Here is a 24,034-nt window from a genome sequence, read left to right on the forward strand (position 1 = left end):
GGGCTCTCAGGTATCTCCACAGTAATCTGCTGGTTGTTCCCAGATTGTGGTGGCTGCATTCAGTCACTACGGCTCAAAACTTTGGAACTCTTTTCTTGAGGAGCTCCGATCCATTTTTTTGTCTGAACATGTTCAACAAGAGCTTTAAAAAATTTCTGTTTAAAGTAGTTTTAGTTGCTTTAATATTGTATCGGCTTTCTTTATTTTTATTTAATTTTATTTCTATTTTACAATATGCGCACTGCAATTTACCTCTATCTAAATCAGGGGTGGCACCACACCTTCAAAACAGGTGAGGCAAAATTTATGCTACTGAATCATGTCCCTATGGCATGAGCAGTTTGAAAATAAATAACCCTTTTAGATACTTTTAAAAGTGAATTCATTTTGAGGTTTAAGTTCTGGTTCATTTTTCATACAGTAAAAACACAAAAGCCACAAGACCCCTGGTTCCTGTCACCACTAGGTGTTTTGGAATGACACATCTGTTCACTCACTAACTGAACTCTGCAGAAATTTTGAAAAATCACTGGCATTTCCCTTACAATGATATAAGCCCATGAGATTTCAATGTTTAAACTGTCTGACTAGATATTCAGCAAATGTGACTTGTCCTAACATAAAGCAGTTTACGAGTTAGTTAGTGCTTCATATTTAAAACATTTACCACTGTAGGGTATGCCTGAACTGAATTAAAGATTTTAATTGGTTATACCAAGGCAGGTCTATAGGTCAGTGATTGGATCAGCTCTGAAGTAGTTCAAGGGAGGTTTTCTTTCCCTAATGACCAACATGACTAAAAGTAGTGGGTCAAATACCTGCTCACCCCCAGTAGTTCCTTATCTATATGTTATACTAGGCTTCAGAAAGTCCATGGAGGTTGCTAGAAAATATGCTAGTATTGATATCCCAAGGATTGATTAAGGGGTGTTTTCCCAGACAGAGATTAAACCTAGTCCTGGACTACACAACATTTTGAATAGTAATTTTTTTTTTTCCTTCATTGAAACAAATTTTCTTTCAATTTTCTTCATTGATTTTGTGCAAAGAACTTCATGAACACCTTGTATAGCCCATAGACATATTCAAAGAGAGGTATAATATGTCCCCTTTAATACAGATTTAACTTGAAGATATTGTAGATATTGTTATCTTTCTTAATTTTAAAGTTCTGGATTAGATCCTCAGATGAGATGAGTGCACCATCTTTGAACAACCTGATGGAGATATGTAATTCTTTCTGTTTCCATGTAGTGAAATATAGTGCTTTGTTCCAGATTATTACAAAAAGAATTAGTGATATTGATCATTTCCCATAACAGGGATGGCATTTTATTAATTGATTAATATAAGGTACATCTGTTACAAGCATCTTGTTCTATCTCAAACCAGGGATATATTTTTGTTAAGGATTTGTCCAGATGTGAATATATTGTAGTTGATTAGCAAGATAATATTTGTAGAAATCTGGTGCTTCCATTCCCCCTATTTTTTGAAGTGTGGTAAGTTTCATTCTTGGCTTTTTATTTTTCTAGTATAAATTTGTTATTGCTGAATTCAACGCTTTAAACCAGCTTGTTGGTATCTGAATAGGTACCATGGTAAATAGATCATTTTGGAAGAATTGACATGTGAACATGCTATTCAGCCAAGTAAAGATATGGAAAAGTTACTCAACCGATAGATAATATCTTCTATTTTTTTTCAGTAGTGGTATGAATTTAAGGCTGAAAAGTTCTGAGAGTTTGGAGGATACAGAAAAGCCCAGGTATTTAATACTGCCTACAGAAAAGGAACTGAGTAGGTTGTGTGCATTGATTCAAAATGGCGCCGATGACAGTGGCAGCATCTCGAGGTAGCTCCGTCTCCATCTCCTTGTGTTTTTTCTAAGTCTTTGTTTACTTTTTTATCTTGCAACTTTTTGGTTACACACCTTGAGGCCAGGCTATGTTTGATCATTCTTAAGCACACTATGTTAATTTTTTGGTATTTGATTTTTTTTATATTTTGAAGACTCAGCCTACGTAGTATATTGAAGTACTCTATGTCGATTTTGATATTTGTTTTAGGTTATAAAGTATTTTTAACCGTATTTTTTTTTATTTAGTATTTTAGTATCATGTTATATCTTCTACTTGTTTCTTATGTACAGTGGAAATTTTTTCTTTATATTAGTCCATTGCTGTTAGTGATGGTTGTATGTGATGTCTGTAAGCTACTGAGACCTTGAGTTTCCCCTGGGGATCAATAAAGTAAGTATCTATCTATCTATCTATCTATCTATCGATCTATCGTGGCATTGTTGCCACTCTTGGTAAAAGATTTCTGTAAAGCACTTTGAGCTGCATATTTATATGAATGGTGTTATACAAATAAAGCTTATTAATATATTATTATAGAAACACTTAAGCTCCTCTTCATTTTAGGCCATGTAGAGTTGGGAAAAATCACAGACATTTCCCCAAAACTTTCAAAAACAGCAGCTAGATGTGCATCCCTCATGAAGTGGAGTTTGTTTTGGTTAAGCTGCCTGAGGTCTCACCCCAAATCGTTCTGCCCACTGATCTCGTGAATATTTAAAATTGCGCCCACTCCTCCTCCTCAGCACCATGAAATTAAAAAAGTAGCTCACGAAAAAGCAGGGAAGTGTGTGTGCGTGAGAGAATGAGATTTAAGTAATGCCCATCTCTCTCTGGCTTTGTGTGCTTTCAGGGTTAGTTCAGCTACGATGACTCATGCTTCGTCAGAGAGGGAGAGGGAGAATAGAGTGTGTGTTTGTGAAAGACTATGTCTCCTGCATTTGAATTGAACTATTCTGTCCTTTTACTTTCAAGCAGCAGTGAAAAGCCCATCCACGTTTATACACACACACACACACACACACACACACACACACACACATTATAAAGGCTTAGTATTCACATTCTCGTCTGTACACACATTAAACATAGAGCTTCAGTTATGTTCAGTAAATGTTGATTCCATCTTATGAACGCCATACAGTAAATAGTCTCAAATAAAATCAATGGACCTCTGTTACTTCCTCCAGACCACCCCCAAGATGCTGTCAGGATCGAGGAATGGACTGACTGAGGCGGACGCATACGCTAATAACACAGACTTTATTATAGAACAAAACTAACAAACAAAGACAGGCATACTAGATAAGGAAACACACAACACGACTTGGCTTAGGGAAAGGAAACGAGTACGGACACAGATACACGAAACAGTACAAAGAACAATGAACAAATTAACGCCCACAGGAAGTGAGGGAAGAGGACTTAAATACAAGAACAAACTAGACACACCTGACACAGATAATGAGGGTAAAGAAGGCGGAACAGAGGCGGGACAAAGGCGGAGAAATGGACAATGACAGACAGACAGAGCCACATGGCAGGGGAAAACAAACAAGAAAGGGCCAGGATGTGACAGATGCACTGTTAACTAACCATATTCAGGGCCACAGGACCGTTCTGTGGGAGGGATAATAGTCACTGTGGTGGACCTTTTGCTGTCTATATAGCTGTACCCTCAAGGGGACTTTTCTGTACAGTTACATAACGTAATGTGCCATATTATATATTAATTGAAGATTTTAAAATTGTGTTGATTTCATATACCCAATTTCACCTCCAGGACTTATATTATGTTAATTGGATAACATAATATACAAAATAAACAAAATCTGTACCATATTCTATAATAATTAAAGTCTTTGTTGAGTTGTGTTGATATCATACATGCAGTTTCATCTTCAAGACCTTTATTATATTATGTCATTTTATGTAATTTTATAATTAAATCTTACAAATGTTCACCTCTCCTTCTGGAAAAGAAAATATAATGTAACTTTAGGGAACAAAACTGGACTTTAAAGCCACTGCTGTACGTTTAAAGGTACATTTACATTGTTGGTACCTTTTAGTGAACAATAATGCAAATGTACTGTACACATGTACCGAGTGTACAACTTCTAGCTATATTATTATATTATACATGTTATTAGCTATAACCACACAAGTCCTCCTTTTGGCCACACATCCTGCAAGTGACTGTAGGTATGCCTCATTTTGCTCCCTTCATTCTCTGTATTCACTTAGTGTTATTAAGTTAGTCTGTGCTACTTTGCACACACAAAAACAAGAAGTATGAATTTGAATGCAAACTACTAGTAGTTCTCCATTTGCTTTTAGCATGCTAACTTGCATAATAATTATGAGACACTGTGCATGTCCTGCTCCTGATTTAGCAAAGGAAAAAGAAACCCTAACTGGATCTGCAATGACACTGAGTTGTACAGAATTGCCTTAAGAACTGTTTGGCACTGCAATGGAGAAGTGTCTAAGTCTGAACTGTCTCAGGTTTTCTGTGTGAGATGCTGGCTCAAGCATGACTGACAAATGTCACCTGGATGCATTTGGATAGTGGAGAGACTTCCAAATGTTGAAAAGCATTAAAAGGGTTGAGGATGATGTTCTATTCTTGCTCCATAAGTGGGTAATGTTGACTTATATTTGCTGTTTCAGTTGCTACAAAATGCTACAAAATTGAACAGCTTGAGGTACATATGAGTTTCTGTTGTAAATCAAGCAGTGAATAATAACTTAAAGACAAGTTAAACTTCAACCACAAACAAAGTTCCAATCAGATCCTTACTCAAACATACTGTTCCACCTTTAAAGATGTTGAGGTTCTGAATAAGCACAAGCGAGGGGAAGGGAGTTGGTTTTGCTGTGAGAACAGTAGCCTTTAAATTAGACATTTTTAAATCTGTATAAACTAGAAGTGTATGAATGCTGAATCATAGTGTAAAATGGATTGATCATTCTGGCACAGCTGTGATAGTGTTGAGGTGGTGGCGTGTTAGTATGTATGTTGCACTCATATCATATGCCAAGTCACTGGCCACTCTACTTGACACACCACTTCTTTGTCCACTTTATAGTCAGAGACAGTAGCTTGTATGTTGCTGCAGTTTGTGTTAGTCATCCTGTCGTCATCAGTGAATGTAGAGTGCTTTTGGCTGGACATCTTTGGTTGGCAGCCTATTCTCAGCAGGGTTAAAAACTTCAGCAGCTATGCTGTGTCTGATCCACTTCTACCAGCACAGAATGACTTGAAATAATGACCTGCTATATCAAAGTAATGACTTAGTATAATCATACTGTGGACTAAAAGGGGATTTAGAGTAACTCACATTTTTTGTTGCCCTCTGTGTTCCCATTCCCTTTACTTACTGTAATGCTAACCCCATCCCTGCACCTAATCCAAAACTAAAACCTGAATCTGTTTCATACAAGAGCCAACACGTCTGTTGGCTTTCCAAAAAAATGATAGATATTCAGTTGTAGTAAATCACATAGCATCACGTGTGCAATTGTTGCCATAACAACGCACCAGCTTTGGTTTGGTTATTGAAAACTGTATCCTCTCCCCCCCCCCATTGGTGTTATCTGAAATCAGTATTCCTCGCTTAAAGCTCTCTATCCCTAGTCTGAGTGCCTGCCTGCCTGCCTCTGTTTGTGTGTGTGTGTGTGTGTGTGAGAGAGAGAGAGAGAGGGCGAATGAGGGATGTCTGTAGGGTGCTACTCTCTTTTACACACATTTTTCTCTCATCTCTCTCATCTTTATCCCTCTCTCTCTCTCTCTTTTTCTCTCTCTCACTCTCACACTGGTGGAGGAGTTAATAGCTCAGTGCCATCAGATCCCCCTGAAAGCATATTTCTTGAAGAAATATGCAAGATAAACTTCAAATGCATAATGTATGTCCTCAGACTAACCATCTCTGTGTGTATGAGCTTGCTTAATATTTATCAATATAAGATTTCTGGTCATATATTAAATCAAAATTGTATGTATTATTACTACTACATTGTATGTGTGTGTGTGTATATATATATATATATATATATATATATATATATATATATATAATATACAGTGTCATTGCAACGCTGAGAAGGGGGGGGGTGTCAAAATATGCAGCGTAACATATAGACTATTTATATGTTATATTTATAACATACAAAGTTGTTTTCATAGTTCTATAAGATCTGATAAAATGGACAGTGTGTATAACAGTATGTAAATCATTATATTTTACATTTGCTGCAGTTTTTTTTTTTTTACACAATCCTGTATTTATGACTCAACACCCAAAAAAGGATAAAAAGTAATCTTTGTGTGTACGGTTAAAGGTAAAATCAAGTTGTGTCTGTATGTGTGTTGTATTGCATGCAAATTAAACTCCTGCTTAGTCTTAATGGAGATTCTAGTTTACAACCATTTGGGGCAGTAATTTTGGATGTCTCAAATAGCTGTAAACCAGAATCTCCATTAAGACTTAGCAGGAGTTTAATTTGCATGCAGTATAGTGACACTACCCCCTATTAGTGAAAACTACCCCCTCCCTCCCCTTCCACATTGATTTCAGTAAAGTGCAGTAAATAATGAATTACACTAGAGAAAGCCCAAGAAGCAAAATACACAAATCTTACCTTGTGTTTCATTTAAGGTGTAAAAATGGATGCAGTATGCAAGCATGTTAAAGTTTCAAACTTTATTCAGCCCACAGCATTGAACTTATAAGGAGTGTTTCCCACTGGACTGCTTTTTAAATGAGACTCAGTAAAGGGAAACCAATCAGAACAGATACAATTTATTTTTACCAAGTCATATTTGTACAGTAACAACAAATATTTGTTTGATTTTCCCAGTATTTGTCCTGAATTTGTGTTGATGTTAGTCCCATATTGACTCTAGGTAACAAATTGATGCCTTTCCTTATATTGGGGGTGTGTGTGTGTGTGTGTGTGTGTGTGTGTGTGTGTGTGTGTGTGTTTGTAGGGTGTCACCAGGTAAATGTTACCACCTGTATAACAGTCTCAGGGAGAGTCTGCTGGACCAGTATCAGCTGCCTGAGATCCAGCGCACTCCACTGGAGGAGCTTTGTCTGCAGATAAAGGTACTATATTGAAACAACTTTACCACTATATACAGCACCTTCTTCAGCTAAAGCTGTAAGGCCATAATCAGATATGCATGTTCGATTCCAAGTTAGCAGGTCTGAACAGTGAGTAACATCCTTCACTCGTCATTTGACAAGTTTTTTTTTTCTTTTTTTTCCTTTCCCTAACTTTGTTACTCTTCAGTTTCTCCTCCTGATCTTTCATTTATTCTCTTACATCTTCGCTCTCCTGTATTTCCTCCTTCTTGCTGACTCATTTTCTTCTTCTCACTCTCCTCAATGGGGCATTGACACTGACACAGTCTCTCTCTTTCACTCCCCGGGTGGTAGTGTAGAAGAGCCAGGGGTCTGCTGGTGCTCCCTGATGACAGTAATGGCAAAGCACAAACATACTAATGCATTAATGGCTGTGTTAATCAGACTCGTCTTCTCTCAGGAGCAGTGTAATTGTCTAATGAGGCCTTTCAGTGGTGTCAATTACCACCCCTACGGACACAGACAAATTCTCTAACACACACACACACACACACACTCACACAGCAAAAAAAACTCTTTTCTGTGTCTCTGTGAGTCATATCCGCCAAGGAACAAAACTCTTTAGACAAAATTCACATTATTACACTGGCTCAGTCTCTAATAGTGTGTGGGTTTGAGTGGCTGTGTGTATGTTTAATGTTGCTTTTGAGCTTCATCAGAAGTTTCTCACCCCTTTACAGATTCTGAAGTTGGGTCCTATTGCATCATTCCTAAGGAAGGCTCTGGACCCTCCGTCCAACAGAGCCATTGAACTAGCCATCACTCATCTAATGGACCTGGTATGTGTGTGTGTGTGTGTATATATGAGACTGTGTGTATGCATTAGTAGGTAAATCAGTGAAAACTTGGATAAAGCCTTGTGTTTCCATTTTAAAATCACCTACATTTGTTCTATAAGGTTCAGTGTTTAAAAGAAAGAAAACACCATTCTGGCCAGAGAAAATGCTGCCAGTAGTCTTCATGTTCTTTTGCTATCTTTTGTATGTATTGTTTCATTAAAATTTCAATAAGGCTGTAAATTCAGTATAGTGTGCCTTACCTAATTGTTTGTTATTAACTATCTTGTATTATAATGTACCCTGTTGTTCAAATGTATATTTTGGTCATTTAATACAAATACAATTACTATTTGGAAACGGTAGACATGTTATATTATACATTTACAGTAGTGTAACATAGCACTTTGTGTTTAAGAGATAATGACCTTTTTTGAGAGAGCGAGAATGGGATGCTGCAGGATGGTGCTGAAATTGGTGATAAGTACAGGGTGCTGCAGTTGAATGAGATGGATGACTAAGAGACAGGATTACAGCTGTTAAAAGCAAAATGGAAGCTCAACAGTTTACTGATGCTGGTGTGTGTTTAGAATGCCCTGGACCATGATGAGGAGCTGACACCATTGGGGTTCCATCTGGCTCGTCTGCCTGTGGAGCCCCACATTGGGAAGATGATTCTGTTCGGAGCTCTTCTCGCCTGCCTGGACCCTGTGCTCACCATAGCAGCCAGCCTGAGCTTTAAAGACCCTTTCTTCATACCAATGGTATACACACACATATACACCAGTGTTCATTTTGGCAGCTGATTTTGACTATAATGTGCATTAGTTTTATTCTCATTTTAGTCATTTAATTGTTAGTTTTTATGCTAGTTTTAGTTGATAATCAATTCTAGTCTAGTTTTGATCAATTACTTAAAAATGTAGCCTAATTTTGTCATGTATTTTTAAAGGTTTTACTATTTTAGAGATATCGTTTACTACTAACATTTATAAAAATAGCTAAAAAAAATATAAGCTACATTTAAAAACGTTAACATCGAAAAATTATACACGGAATATGGCCACTTTACCTCTGCAAACAAAGACTGAGTCAACTCTATGAATCATTGGTGACCAGTTGATTCATTGAGAGTAGATGATTCTTCACTATTCCGCTCAGCAACAACAGAGCATCTGTTTTCCCTATTACTGGTCAATGAAGCATCACAGTGATTTTGAAGCTGTATTTTTAAGGTAAAAATAATATCTATTGTTCCCTGCTTCTTGTTATTTCTTGACCAAATTTACCAAACATTAGCTTATTCTTATGTCGTTTTGGTAACATTGCAAACTTATTATTAAAACTAATAACATTTTTCCTGTTGCTACCAAATCACATACCCCCAAACGTGAGATTTCAATACTAATCAAATTTACATAGCCTATGGTAAACTATGTAAAAGTAAACTGACTTGTCCTGCAGGGCAAGGAGAAGATTGCAGACCAGCGGAGGAAAACCCTGTCCAGAAACTCCAAGAGTGACCACCTCACTATAGTGAATGCTTTCTCGGTAAAACTCTTCAAATTCTTTTCCTTGCTCCTGTCACCGGAAGTATGTTTTTGTGTAGTCTGTGATTATATGATTATACACCATTCAAGAACATTTTGACCACCTTTTGCTCTGTCTGATCCACTTGTCCTGGCAAAATACACACTAACACACCACCGCTACAGTGGTCACTACAGTGTTGAGAATACTTCATGACCCAAGTCATACCTGTTCTTTGGTGGCCCTCTGGGGGTCTAGACAATTAAAGGACAGCATGAAATGCGGATAACAAAGTATGTAAAGCAGCAGGTCTGTATGTAGAACTACAAAGTGCTCCTGTATTGTCAGTGGAGCAGAGAGTATGGACAGCGAATTTAAAAATAAACTGGTCATAACGGTATGGCTGATAGGTGTTCGGCTGCTGTAATTCATGTGATTTTCTTTTTTATTTTAGGGCTGGGAGGAAGCGAAGAGACGGGGCAGTAGGTATGAGCGAGAATACTGCTGGGACAACTTTCTGTCTGCCAACACACTGCAGGTCAGTCTCAACCAATCAGAAAACAGCAGCATTTAAAGTTTTTAAATTCATTAAGTTAAAAGCTACTATGATATAAATATCAACAATGATATTATCATTGGTAAATATTATTGATATGTATGTTTTTCACCTTGACATGTGTTTTACTTTAAAATTTGCTAATATTTCCAATAACCAACAACAACAGCTGTCATAATTTCAAATGTATTTATTCAAGTTTATTATTATTTTTAAAGGTTCACTAAATGACATTTTGCTACCAGAGTTTGCACTAGAGTCCCAGCATCTCATTTCCAAACAAATGCTTCTTATTTAGCCACTCCCTTCCCTTCAGGTTCCTCCTCCTTTTGTATTTTCATCTGCTTAGAGAGGAAAAGAGGAAAAGCTGACTGTCATACCAACCCAAGTTGAAACTAATTTCAACCTCATTTTACCATTCCACCTTAAATGGTGCTGCAGTTGCACAATGTTTTGACACTGAGAAATGCACATGTAAAAAAAATGTGGTGCAAAGCCCTGAATGAAACAGGAACAACACACAGAGCAACTCATTCCTTCGTTGTCTGAAACCGCTTATCCAGTTCAAGGTCATGGTGGGTCTGGGGCCTGCCCAGAATCACTGGGTGCAAGGCATGAATGCACCCTGGAGGGGGCGCTAGTCCTTCGCATGGTGGCACACATTTGCTCACACTCTCACACCTATGGACATTTTATAATGTAACCAATCCACCTACCAACATGTTTTTTGACCGGAGTAAACCCACACAGACACAGGTAGAACACACCACGCTCCTCACAGACAGTCACCCGGATTAAACCCACGCAGACACGGGGAGAACACACCACACTCCTCACAGACAGTCCATCCATCCATCCATTATCTGTAACCGCTTATCCAATTTAGGGTCGCGGGGGGTCCAGAGCCTACCTGGAATCATCGGGCGCAAGGCGGGAATACACCCTGGAGGGGACGCCAGTCCTTCACAGGGCAACACAGACACACACACATTCACTCACACACTCACACCTACGGACACTTTCGAGTTGCCAATCCACCTGCAACGTGTGTTTTTGGACTGTGGGAGGAAACCGGAGCACCCGGAGGAAACCCACGCGGACACGGGGAGAACACACCACACTCCTCACAGACAGTCACCCGGAGTAAACCCATGCAGACACTGGGAGAACACACCACACTCCTCACAGACAGTCACCCGGAGGAAATCCACGCAGACACAGGGAGAACACACCACACTCCTCACAGACAGTCACTCGGAGGAAACCCACGCAGACACTGGGAGAACACACCACACTCCTCACAGACAGTCACCCGGAGGAAACCCACGCAGACACTGGGAGAACACACCACACACCTCACAGACAGTCATTGTCTGTTAAAATGCTTATTAACGTCAGCAGATTTTCTGGATTTTTGACTTCCAGTGTCATATTATAGAGTGCTTGTGTGTTTATTTCAGACAAATATATGTGTAAGCTGTATTACTGCAGCATGCTGCTAACCGGGCCGAGTGACTGAAAGACAGTAGTTTAGCTACAATCACTGATTTGATTACAATGTTCCCAAAGCAGCAGCTGCATAATAAAACAATAATAGAGCAATTCATTCAGAAACTAAATTAAAGTAACAGTTTTACTTTCAGTTTAAATCTCTCTCTCTCTCTCTCTTTGTCTGTCTGTGACAGATGCTGCAGAATATGAAAGGGCAGTTTGCAGAGCATCTGTTGGCAGCTGGCTTTGTGAGCAGTAAAGATCCTAAAGACCCCAAAGCGAACATCAACTCTGGTATGAATGTCTGAATGTGTTTTGTGAAAGTATTAAAAATACAACTCATTTGCAGCAGTTCTAAACCCATTCCTGGAAAAGCTGGGGCATTTTGTATAATCCATTAAAAAAGTGCAATGTGAAATTTTGTTACAACTGTGCATCAGATTTATGCAGCAATGTGGCTGAATTTTCTGGGCCCAGATTCAGCTCAAACAGCCAATCTGTAGTGATAGGAGCTAGAGGTTCTGAGGTCTACAGCAGAAATATATTATTTATATATATATATATATATATATATATATGTGTATATATATATATATATATATATATATATATATATATATATATATATATATATGTGTGTATATATATATATATATATATATATATATATATATATATATATATATATATATATGTATATATATTGTATAACTTATCATTAATTATAAATTGGGGAGCATTTTGTATCCAAAAGTATGTATAGGGTTGCCAACCATTCCGGAAGATATGGAATCGTTGTATATTTGGACACTAAAAAAAGACACTATGTTCTGTTTTAAACTGATATGGGAAGTGTTTTGTTTTGCTGCAGAATTTTCAAAACATTTTTAGTACTTTATATAATTCTATAGAAGTTTAACAATGTGTAAGACAAATAAATATAGGAGTCCTAAATAATCAGACTAGTCTGTATTCTAAACCTAGGACATAACTGTAAAACAATGGGAGCAAATGACATTTTAACTGGACATATATTAAATATGGTAATCTCATGTGGACGAGACTTAATAAACCAATAAGATGCTTTCACTGCAGATCTCATCGTAAACAATTATAAACAGTACAGCAGTTTTTTAACCGGTAATACAGTATTTGAAAAACTGAAGGACAGATTCTGCTTTGCCTCTGTTCAGAAAGGCCCCCCAGTTTGCAAGACACACGTATGTGTGAGTTTTGGTTTAGACAACTGAAAACTGTAATTTCAAAATTAGTGTTTGTGAATGTTGCATATTAATACATAGTTTTTATTTTTGATTTTTAAATATATACTAAGGGGCTAAATTACATGTTTAAACTAATAAGTTAAAAAAAAAATAAAATGACTGAAAGTGGCAGGATGTTTGAATTTTGGTTTACAATTATGTTCCACACAAAATAAAACCTTTAAACATGTACAACTCATATATGTAATTTCAAAATTAATTTGTTATATTAAAAAAATAGGTGAGAATACTGCAGATGTTTTTGCTACTGCAGTGTTGAAGGTAATAATTTACTGGTGCAATAATCTGAGGGTTATTTACATGGAAAGGGCCCTGCTGACAAAAGCTGTATCATTTCGTTTTATGAAGTTTTGAATCTGATTGCTAGGCACAGGTTTAGAGGTGCAGCTTTAACGGCTGTTTGATCTTCCAGGGCCCATTATAGGATATTAAAGAACGAGCTAATTATTAATGCGTTCTGATGGTTGCTAAGCAGCATATGCTTAGATAAAATAGCACCTTTGATTTTCTTTTACTGCCGCTGTGCAGCTCTTGCCACACTTTTACAGCTGGAAGCTTTCCCTGTCCAGAACACACACACACACACACACACACACACTTCCATGTTACTCTAATGGGGATTTTTACTCTGATGCTGCATCCTGACACTCACTTTCACACAAACACACACACCTTTTCACTTTCTCCCTCTCTCTCTCTCTCTCTCTCTCTCTCTCCTATTGTACTTAAATGTACTAGAGTATGTTAATGTTTTTGTGCTGTTATCCTACATTGTGAACTGTTTTTGTTTTTACCTTTTTTTACTTTATGTAAATGTAGATGTTTTTATATGCACTTATCCACTTATATCATCACAACACACACTAACACACCACCACATGAGTACGACTGCAGCGCTGAGAATGATCCACATTACATGCCATGCTTACTCTGTGGTGGTCCTGTTGGGACCCTGACCATTGAAGAACATGTTGAAAGGGGGAATACAAACTGTGCAGAGCAACAAATGGACTAGACTCTGTAATTGTAGAACTACAAAGTGCTCCTGTGTGATGAGAGGAGCTGAGAGAATGGAATGTGAGTGTAGAAGCAAAGGGGTTCTCATACTTTTAAGGTTGATCGGTGTGCCACATTTCATAATATACCCCCTGATCACGCCTCTCTCCTCTGTTTATATTTTGAAGAATAAAACACCTGATACTTTTTTCTTTTTTTACAGACAATGAAAAGCTTCTTAAGGCGGTCATCGTGGCTGGACTCTACCCTAAAGTAGCCAAGATCCGTCCCAGCCTCCACAAAAAGAGACCCATGTAAGTATACCTGCTTTTAGAAATTCGGTAGACATTTTAGTAGCTGGAGAACGAATGTGTGTGATTCATTTCCTCACAGAGAGACTTTGTGGATACTTAATTGGAGCTGGGACATTAATTTAGAATCCTCAACAGTGAGAACGGATATTTTTAGGCTCTCGACTCTCAACAGGGAAGGTAGAAAGTGAAAAAGATGAAAGATGTAAATCCCATGAGTGAAGTGTGTGTATGTGTGTGTGTGTATGTGTATGTGTGTGTGGGTGAGAGAGAAATTATAGTGTGGAGAAAAGAGTAAGTAAGAGCTGTAATGTCCTCCAGCAAACCGACACATCAGACAGGTAAATACACTTCAGAGAGAGAGGATGAAGGAGAGAGAATGTCCTATTGATGAGACAATCTTACTTTTTCTTTTTTAAAGTGCTTGAATATTGAACATTTGTGCTCCCACACACACACACCCTGCTCCTATTATTAGCCAAGTGTGAAAACAAAACCATCATCATTTTTTCTACGTCTGAAACAGCACGTCATCTCAACTTTCACACACAGCCATCAAAACAGCATCAGTAACACATTCCAGTTGTGATTTCAGACGGTGCTTGGGGCTTGGTGGTATGCAGAAAATGGCAAGAATAAAGGTGGAATATATGGCAGAAATATAACATTGGGATAACTGAAAAACATCACAATAAATTACGACTGTCAGATCATAATTTGCTTAAGAATGAAGCTTCTAGTACTGGATATTTAAATGTAAGGATGTAAGAAGAAGAAATATATCTATATTTAGAGGATCTCTATATTGGATATCTATATTGATCCTCTAAAGGAAATTGCTTCTCTGAACTTCAAACTTCAGTTCTTCACACACACTAGGGGCAGTGAACACACACACACACACACACACACACACACACACACACACAGCCAGAGCAGAGGGCTCCCAACCACCTCATGCACAGGGAGCAGATTGAGTGTTTGGTGCCTCGCTCAAGGGCATTTATTGCCAGTCCTGGTAATTGAACCGGCGACCCTTTGGCCTCAAGCTTGCTTCTCTAACCTCAAGGCCACGGCTGCCTCCAAGATCAACACAATGGAATAATTTGGAATAGTATTTATATTAGTACATTTAAAAATATTTCATCATAACAGTAAAGTTAAAATTGTAGTACTTCCTTGTACTTTTGAGAGGGAGATAAAAGTATAGTGTGATTATATGGTGTGAAACCATTCTTTTTACCTTATTATAATATCTCTGTGTTGTTTTAATTTGTTAAAGTTTCTCTCTTAAGGTTCAGGGAGGGCTTTAGGTTCAATTGCAAGTTTAATAGATAAAATTAACAATAGTGCACAAATCTGGATGAATTAAGCGAGGTCCACAAAGACAGGACCTGCATATGTGTGTTTCAGATAGAGAGAGAGTAATGTGTAAGGGTAAGTGTGAGAGTTCATTATGATATTTAATACATATTGAATGACATTTAACATACCTTCTTAACTCAACAGGAGTGATCACTAGGCTCTGTAAAAAGAGTGAATTAAGAGAGGAAGTTATAGCCAAATTTGGTAAATTAACATGCATTAATTTGGACAGCACACAAACATAAATGCTAAAATAATTTGTTAGTAATAATAAGGTACAATTCATTCATTGTCTGTAACCTCTTATTCCGTTCAGGGTCGTGGTGGGTCCGGAGCCTACCCGGAATCACTGGCCGTAAGGTGGCATTACACTCTGGAGGGGGCGCCAGTCCTTCAAAGGGCGACACACACTCACACATTCACTCACACTCACACCTATGGACACTATCGAGTAGCCAATCCACCTACAAATGGGTTTTTTGACTGTGGGAGGAAATCGGAGCACTCGGAGGAAACCCATGCGGACACAGGGAGAACACACCAAACACCCCACAGACAGGTCCCTGGAGTTGTGTGACTGCGACACTACCTGCTGCACCACGGTGCCACCTTAATGAGATAATGTAGTTCCAAAAAGATTAGAAAAATAATAAAGTGTGTAGATTCTGTATTAATGTAATAAACTGAGGTTTAACCAATTAAAAAATAAAGCAACCATATGCTATGATTCTGAAAGGATGTTGATCCGGCAAGAACCTCTTAGTGGGAAAAGGAAATAGACACAAAAGAAGAGCGTTTACAAAAATGTGAGTGTTCTCAGAACAATGGACTGGCTGCACTGAATGAGCTTGGGTTTAAGTTGAACAGCCAAAATGCAACCAACTCCCAAGACTGAACTTGGGGGAAGTATGTTTTTAGTGTTCATGTATACTGAAGTGTGTAATTTCTGTGTGTACTGTGTAACCCCAGCATACCTCAGATTGCCAATAGCAGTTCACCATTTTCTGCCACTGGTTCAAGCTTTAAATCTCAGGAGGATTGTCTATCAGTGTAATTTATTCCAGTTTTCCTGGAATTGTCACTGTGATGCAAGTTGCCTGTCACCAGCTGAAATGTGTGTGTCTGTGTGTGTGCGTCCCCAGGCCTGCAAAGGTGTACACTAAGGCTGATGGTAAAGTTTGTATCCATCCTAAATCTGTCAATGCAGTGGAGACGGAGTTCCATTATACCTGGCTCATCTATCACATGAAGATGAAGACCAGCAGTGTGAGTATACATTAAAATATATATATATATACACTCACACACACAGAGAAAGACAACACAAGGTCACATTGCAGTGTGTTACCCAGGGAAGTCTACTTTTGACAGGCTCACAATTTTCCCTCGCTTCCCTCCTCTTCTTACAGTTTTGAACAATCAGCCTCATTATTTTACGCCCATCTTTGCTGAGCTTCTCCATTTTAGCTTACTGAGAGGGAAGAGATTTTGACAAGTCTTTTGAAATTGATGTGGGTCGCGTTTTAAGAAAAACAGCTCTATCTTTTATTCAGGACCTGTCTGCTTTCAAGTCCCACCTCTCCACAGCCTCGCCTCAGATCAAAGCCACTTAATCAACAAGCCCAATTCCAGTCATCTTTTACACTCTCTCTCTCTCTCTCTCTCTCTCTCTCTCTCTCTCACTCATTTCGTCTGGTACTAGTGCCTCAAATCCTCTTTGTTGGAAATGAGAATGTCTCCTGTTCCTCTCCAGATTTGTTACCCAGCATTCTGGGTGGTACTGGGCCCAAGGGAAATGGGTGTAGAGCTGATCCCAGTGCAGCCACATTTTCATTGTAAATGTTCCTACTTCCCTGCTTTAAATCATGAATATAAGCTCTGATTTACATGCTGCGTATTCAGAAACATGGGCAGACTAATGAACCAGGTGTACATAACTGGTAAGATCCATATTTTATTTTTCTAGAATTTCTTTAAAGGTATATAAAAGCACAAGTCATTAGGAAATGACAAAAAAGAATGGCATAACCATATTGTCACTGTCTAATGAAAAACATGCATCACCAAAAATAGTAAGTTTACAGGAGAAGGTAAAAAACCTCTTAGCTGCACTCTTCAGTGCAAATCAGGTCAAAAAATTTAAGAGCATTTCTATTGGTCAATTCATCATGAAATTCTCACACAATTGCTGTGTTCTAATGATGTAGTAATCTAAAAATGAATGGAAATGACAGTGGTGAAATACAGAAATTTAAAAACCCTTTGCCTTAACTGCTTGAATCTGCTTCACCGTGACTCCCTCATTGATATTGTAATTATATGACTCAAAAAACTAAACTGAGCTGGTATTGTTCAGTCCATTATTCAATCCAAAAACAAAGGCTGTTTTTTAGGGCACTATTGAGTATGTCTGTACCATGGAGTACAGTTTTTCCTCAGAGTGTCTGAATCGTAAAGCTGAATTCGAGCATGATTTTGAAGGCACTTCATCTCCCACAGTGCACTCATAATTTATAGTAAACATATATAATTTAATAGAAATAAAATTTTGCATGAGCTTAATGTGGATGCATTGTGAGTTTCTTTGTTACTAAGCAATGGAGAGTGAAAATTCACTTGTGTTCCTTGCACTACTTAGTGAATTAATGGTTTTTATCCATTGCATGGCCTCAACTCAACTTGTCTCTGCACGGCTCGATGCAATTTCTCTGGTCGCTTTTCCACTTACACAGAGCCACATTCAAATGCGGGTGGTGATGTTGCAAAACCCTGTGTCTTACAGGAATTGTGGGCTTTGAAAACCACAACAATGCTGGTTGTAACGTTAGGTGCTGTTTACTAATTCTGTAAACACAATGTGTTTGTGTGGGGTTTTTTTTAGACTGAACATGGCTGCGCACCCCAGTTCTCACAGCAGCTTTTTCCTTATTGTAGCATCTGGCTCTCACTGGAGTTTTTCATTGGCTACCAATCCAAACACCATTTAAAACATTTCAAAAAGCCTTGGTGTAATTTTAAAAGCTGCCATTATAGCTGTTGTAACTTAGATCTTTTACAGGTGTCTAGTTTGTGCTGGAGACCTGTGTTTTGTGGTTATTGACAAGTCTCTCTAACCTATCAGCACTCTGCAATGTTTTACACGTCACGTTTAGTACCTTCTCGGCTCGCTTCATATCAGGCACGAGCAGGGACCAAAAACATACCCGGTTCCAGGGACCACATGCCAGATTTGGCTGGTGGAAAAGAGCCAAGCCGAGTTGAGTCGAGTTAGCTCCATGCAGGGGAAATGTGCCATATACTATATAGCACAATACTATTTTATATTAGAGTTTGTCTATGGATGGTTTAAACTGATACCTGCCGTGATTAGAACCACACATTCAGTTTCTGCAGACGCCTGTGATTGGACAGTGATTATAGCCACACCTCTAAGTTCTAAGAACTGTGATTGGACAGTGATTATAACCACTTTAACTTACACAGGGCTGTGGCTGGACAGTGCATAAAACCACACCTCTGAGTTCAACAAAAAGCTGTGATTAAAGCCGCACCTATGAGTTCAACAAAGAACTGTGATTGCATTTCACTATGAATTGGCTCTTGCAGTGTAGACTGTGGAATTGTATGGAGAAATGCACTAATGTACAGTCCTGCACAAAAATCATAGGCACCTAACATGATTATTATAATATAAAATCATTCATCTTGTCAGTAAGCATGAAATACAATAAAATAAAAAGTAAAAGAGAAGGCTCTTCCTAAGAAGTTGTGGATGTGTTGTTAGCGAGTGTGAAGAACAAAGTTTGTTTCCAGATGTTCTACTTGATTGTATGGATTTCTTAAATCAGCAGCACTCTTGATTCAACCTAATGAATTACCTATTAAATAGGTATTAGATAATAACCTAAAAAAATACTGGACTGTCACAAGGAGAGATTTGGAAAGGGTTAAACCAACACTTTTATTATTATTATTATTATTATTATTTTTTTTTTTTTTAACTCAAATACCTTTCAATTTAAATCCAAGTTTCTTTGATTTCTCATTTTTCTCTTGTCTAAGCACAGTACTGAATTTTTGCATTTAGTTTTGGAACCTTGAATATACCCCAGTCTAAGGCAGGGTAGCTTCTTCATGGCTTTTTTTAAGGAGGATAACATTCACTATTTGACAGAAAATCAGTATTTCAGGAAAGAGACCATCCAACCACACTATTCACATATTGAATTTCACATTTTATTTAATAATTGTTTTGGCATGCAGTCATTTCCACAGTTCCTAGAGATGGGGGGGGGGGTGAAAAGAGGAGGAAGAAGGGTTTAGCCAGAAGAAAGCTGCACATTCATCAGCACAGGAGCTGCTGATAAAATTATAGAGTGTAGAGCGAACGAGGGAGAGAGCCTGATGCTGGAGAATAAGGGGGCCAAGTAATTTGGAAAGAAAATGGTCAGAGAGAGAGAGACAGTTGGAGAGAGAGACTGAGTATGTAAGAATGAATGGGGCTGTGTATAAGTGATTTAGATAGAGAGAGAGAGAGAGAGAGAGAGAGAGAGAGAGAGAGAGAGGCAGGGATGGGTGAGTTAGAGAGAGAGAGAGGGAGGGATGGTGGAGAAAGAAAAAAATAACAGCTAAATAATGCTTCAGGAGGGAGAGATTAGGGGCATGGTGGAAAAAAAGAGAAAGCTAGAGGATTTTTCTCAGACTCTGGAGAAGACAGAGTAGACAGCCCCTGGCAAATAAAACTGCTCTCTTCATTAAACTTGAATGAGTCAGGGTCTCAGGGAATGCACTTGTTTTTGTGAAACTTGTAGTTTACAGTGATTTGTAGGGGCTGAATATTTTTGAATTATTTCCAGGACAATGGAAGGAGGAACTGAATATAACATGCAAATGTAGTTTGGGCAGAATGTACATGCTATGAAGCATAGCTTACACCCTTCAAATTAATGTCATGTTGTCTACCTAGATAATCACACACTTGCTTCAAGCCACATGGAGTTGCTTCGGAAAAGGACAGGAATGTTGCTTTTCCACTGCATGGTACCTACACTGCTTGACTCTACTGTGCTTTCTTGCTTTTCCATTAGGCAAATTTGGTACCTAGAAACAGGTCCTTTTTAGGTACCTGCTTGCTCATGGTTCCAAGTGAGCAGAGTAGTTACTAAACCTTACAGAGGTCTGATTGGCCAAAGAGACTTGTCAGTCACACTTGTCAGTCACACCTCTTTTGAAGAGGTTTAAACACTGCTTGCATCGATGACTGGTGAAATAATCCAGCGAGAGCTGGATGGTGAAACAAGAAACAAAAACTCTATTAATCTGCCTGAACTGATGCACAGTCGCAAACAACAACTCATTGTTGAATACACAATGAGTAAACATTGTTGTTGTGGTTTTCCAGCTAATGGACGCAGTGTTTAATAACTCCAGCAGGTCTGCTGTGTCTGATCCGCTGTTAACAGCGCAACACACGCAAAAACACCACCACCACATCAGTGTCACTGCAGCGCTGAGCATGATCTACCACCCACATCACACCTGCTCTCTAGGGGTCCTGACCATTGAAGGTCAGGGTAAAATGGGGATAAGAGTGTAGTTTGTAATTCTAGAACTGCAAAGTGCATCTGTATGGATGGACAATGAGTGTAGATACAAGTAGGTGTTCCTAATCTGGCAATGGTTTAGTGGATATCTGCAGGTCAGAGTCTACAGACCAAAGACAATGCCCTTGAATATAAACAGAGGGTAATGTTGGTAGAAGATGGACCTCGTTTAAATGAGGTGACTGAGTCTCTGTTCATTTACTCTATTCAAGATGATGGGGAAGATAATGGGGAAAGTTTTTGCAGAACTGGAACTTTATTTTTTTAAAGGGGACAAAGTGACCGTATTTCTTTGGACACATTGGTAAAAGCTCCACAGCAGAAACCCTGCTGGGTCTTATCCTCAGTGCAGCAGCAGATGCTGAGTGCTCCTGACATTCTGTTCTCTCTCTTTCTCTTTCTCTCTCTCACACACACACACACACATGCAGAGGTGATAGAATGTGAAGAGTGCAGGTACTTGTCCTCGTCTCTCTTCTGTGTGAGGGAGAAAATACACACTCAGAGTTCTGCACACAGACTTTATATCGCACATCATTTACAAACAGAAACCACTGTTGTTTTACCTACCTCTCTTCCCTGAACAGACCTTTCCTTTTCTCCAGCTCTAACTCTGTCTACCTCTTCCCCTTGCTCTTCTTTAGTTCCTTATACATTCATCATGAAAAACAAAGGAAGCGTCCTACAGGAATGAAAAATGGTGCGTGGGTTTGTCATCGTGACACATGCTCTGCTGCGCGTGTGACATAATCAAGGACAGGCCTTATCTCAGTACCTGGCTGACTATATAAGGTCATCCCTTTGCACATGCTTCCCATTCTGACTCATTTTGTAATCTTTTCCAAGTAAAGGATGCCTCGGAGAAGAGTTTGAAAGCATTTCGAGCGGTTGGAGGAGTTCGAGTGGTTGCACTGTAGGGCTCCGGGAAGTGGAATGGTATTAACAAGGTATTGCGTGCGGATATTACCGTAGCACGCATTTGGCGGTAGTGGATATAAGAAGGCACAAACCATTCTTGGAGACCTATATGAACCACGGGAGAGGGAGAACCCCTGGAGAACCCAGGTCCACGATTGCAGACAATCAGCAAGCAGTGATGCCGTCCATGGGTTGTCCTATCAGTGTCAGCACCATTGGAAGGCAGCTGCAAGACACAGCAATACACACACAAAGATGTTATGAAGACTGTGCTTAAAGGGGACATCTATCATTGTGAGGAAATGCTGTTCTCTCTGGTTTATTTACGTTCAGATGCTGAGAGTCTTTTATAAGGCGACGTTCACGATTGTAAAATTCAGTTGATGTTTCCTCTCCATTTTCTAGCTCTCCACTCTGTTTACGCTCAAACCATTCTAATGTGTTCACAAAATCCCAGTGTCTGTAAATTAAAAAAACATTAAAAAAACAAAGTGACTCCATTGGTTATGCTAGGCTTTCTCCCTCTCTGCTCATAGCAGAAGCACCTGGACATTTTTTTTTCTTTTTTAGACAATGGACAGAACTCCAAACTTTGAAAAGCACAAACCGAGATGATGGTATTGCTCTATTTCTACTCCATCAGAGGGTAATATTGACACATTTTTGCTGTTTCAAATTACTTAAGGTGGAAATGTCTTCAGCAGACTGCAAACTACATTACCAAACAGTAAACAAAAACTTACAGACATGTTCAACTTCTGCCATGTACAAACAGCAGTCATTTTTCTCTTCAAACACACATTTCCACACCAAAATACGCAGAGCTTCTGAATGTAAACAACCAACTGCATTTCCCCCAATCATCTGCGTTCCCTTTAAGGTGGAGTGGTGTGTTTGAGGAAATAACGATTGTGGTTTGTATGTGGCTGAGGTTTATCTGGTCTGTAAGATTTAAGACATTTCCACCTTAAGTTATTCAAAACAGCAAAAAACCTGTCTATATTACTCACCTATGGAGCAGTGGGAGAGAGACTAGTATACCTGACCTCATCGCCAGACCTATCCCCTACTGTAAATGTACAAAATGCTATTGGACAAGCTTCCTTCCGAATATCATTGCATTCCAACCCTTCCTTCTGGATGCATCAATTTTTTTAACATACAGTTTTGTTCAAAATAATAGCAGTGTGTTTAAAAAACATTAGTTAAGCACAAAATCTTAATAGTAGTTTTTATTTCCATGCATTGGGAACATTGCATACTGTTTTCCAAATCAAAACATAAAGAGAAATGTATGTAATTTTTAACTAATTTACAGAAAATACCAAAAGCATTGACATTGGGACATTGGGCTGTTCAAAAAAATGGCAGTATCTGCATTTGTCTTTACTAACTCAATATGTACTCTTTTTTAGGATTTAGCATTCCTGTGAATCACTAACCTAATATTTACTGCTTCACATCTGTGTTGCATAGAGTCAACCAACTTCTGGCACCTGTCAACTGGTGTTCTAGCCCAGGATGCTTTGACTACATCCCACAATTCATTTGCATTTCTTGGTTTTGCCTCAGAAACTGCATCTTTGATGTCACCCTACAAGTTTTCTATCGGATTAAGGTCTGGGGATTGGGTTGGCCACTCCATAACCTCAATTTTGTTGGACTGTTGTCTTGTTGAAACACCCAATTTAAGAGCATTTCCTCTTCAGCGTAAGGCAACATGACCTGTTCAAGTATTCTGATATATGCAAATTGGTCCATGATCCCTGGTATGCGGTAAATTGGCCCAGCACCATAGTAAGAGAAACATGCCCATATCATGATGCTTGCACCACCAAGCTTCACTGTCTGCAGAGTGTACTGTGGCTTGAATTCAGAGTTTGGGGGTCGTCTGACGAACTGTCTGTGGCCCTTGGACCCAAAAAGAACAATTTTACTTTCATCAGTCCACAGTATGTTTCTCCATTACTCTTTAGGCCAGTTGATGTGTTCTTTGGCAAATTGTATCCGCTTCAGTACGTCTTTTTTTTATTTTTTATTTTTTTTAACAGTGGGACTTTGCAGGGGCTTCTTGCTAATAGATTAGCCTCACACAGGCGTCTTCTAACTGTCACAATACTCACAGGTAACTTGAGACTGTCTTTGATCAACCTGGAGCTGTTCATTGGCTGAGCTTTTGCCATTCAGGCTATTCTT

At 38.7% G+C, this 24,034-nt stretch overlaps 1 protein-coding gene and 1 long non-coding RNA gene across 2 annotated transcripts in view; one reads left to right on the forward strand and one right to left on the reverse strand.

Annotated features, from left to right (window-relative positions):
• Nucleotides 1-24,034, forward strand: part of dhx36 (DEAH (Asp-Glu-Ala-His) box polypeptide 36) — a 72,930-nt gene that overhangs the window by 45,213 nt on the left and 3,683 nt on the right. The window contains exons 17-24 of the mRNA XM_066685790.1: nucleotides 6,853-6,970; nucleotides 7,690-7,788; nucleotides 8,376-8,549; nucleotides 9,250-9,336; nucleotides 9,770-9,853; nucleotides 11,557-11,656; nucleotides 13,865-13,955; nucleotides 16,460-16,583. Coding sequence (XP_066541887.1) covers nucleotides 6,853-6,970; nucleotides 7,690-7,788; nucleotides 8,376-8,549; nucleotides 9,250-9,336; nucleotides 9,770-9,853; nucleotides 11,557-11,656; nucleotides 13,865-13,955; nucleotides 16,460-16,583 — 877 coding nt within the window. The remainder of the gene's footprint in view (nucleotides 1-6,852; nucleotides 6,971-7,689; nucleotides 7,789-8,375; nucleotides 8,550-9,249; nucleotides 9,337-9,769; nucleotides 9,854-11,556; nucleotides 11,657-13,864; nucleotides 13,956-16,459; nucleotides 16,584-24,034) is intronic.
• On the reverse strand, nucleotides 6,981-16,451 carry LOC136710138 (uncharacterized). Its single transcript, XR_010804579.1, has 3 exons — nucleotides 15,618-16,451; nucleotides 15,446-15,477; nucleotides 6,981-7,334 (listed from the first exon to the last, which is right to left on the reverse strand). It is a non-coding gene; the product is annotated as an uncharacterized lncRNA (long non-coding RNA).

This window comes from Hoplias malabaricus, chromosome 11, assembly GCF_029633855.1.
Source record: "Hoplias malabaricus isolate fHopMal1 chromosome 11, fHopMal1.hap1, whole genome shotgun sequence".
Lineage (NCBI taxonomy): Eukaryota > Metazoa > Chordata > Actinopteri > Characiformes > Erythrinidae > Hoplias > Hoplias malabaricus.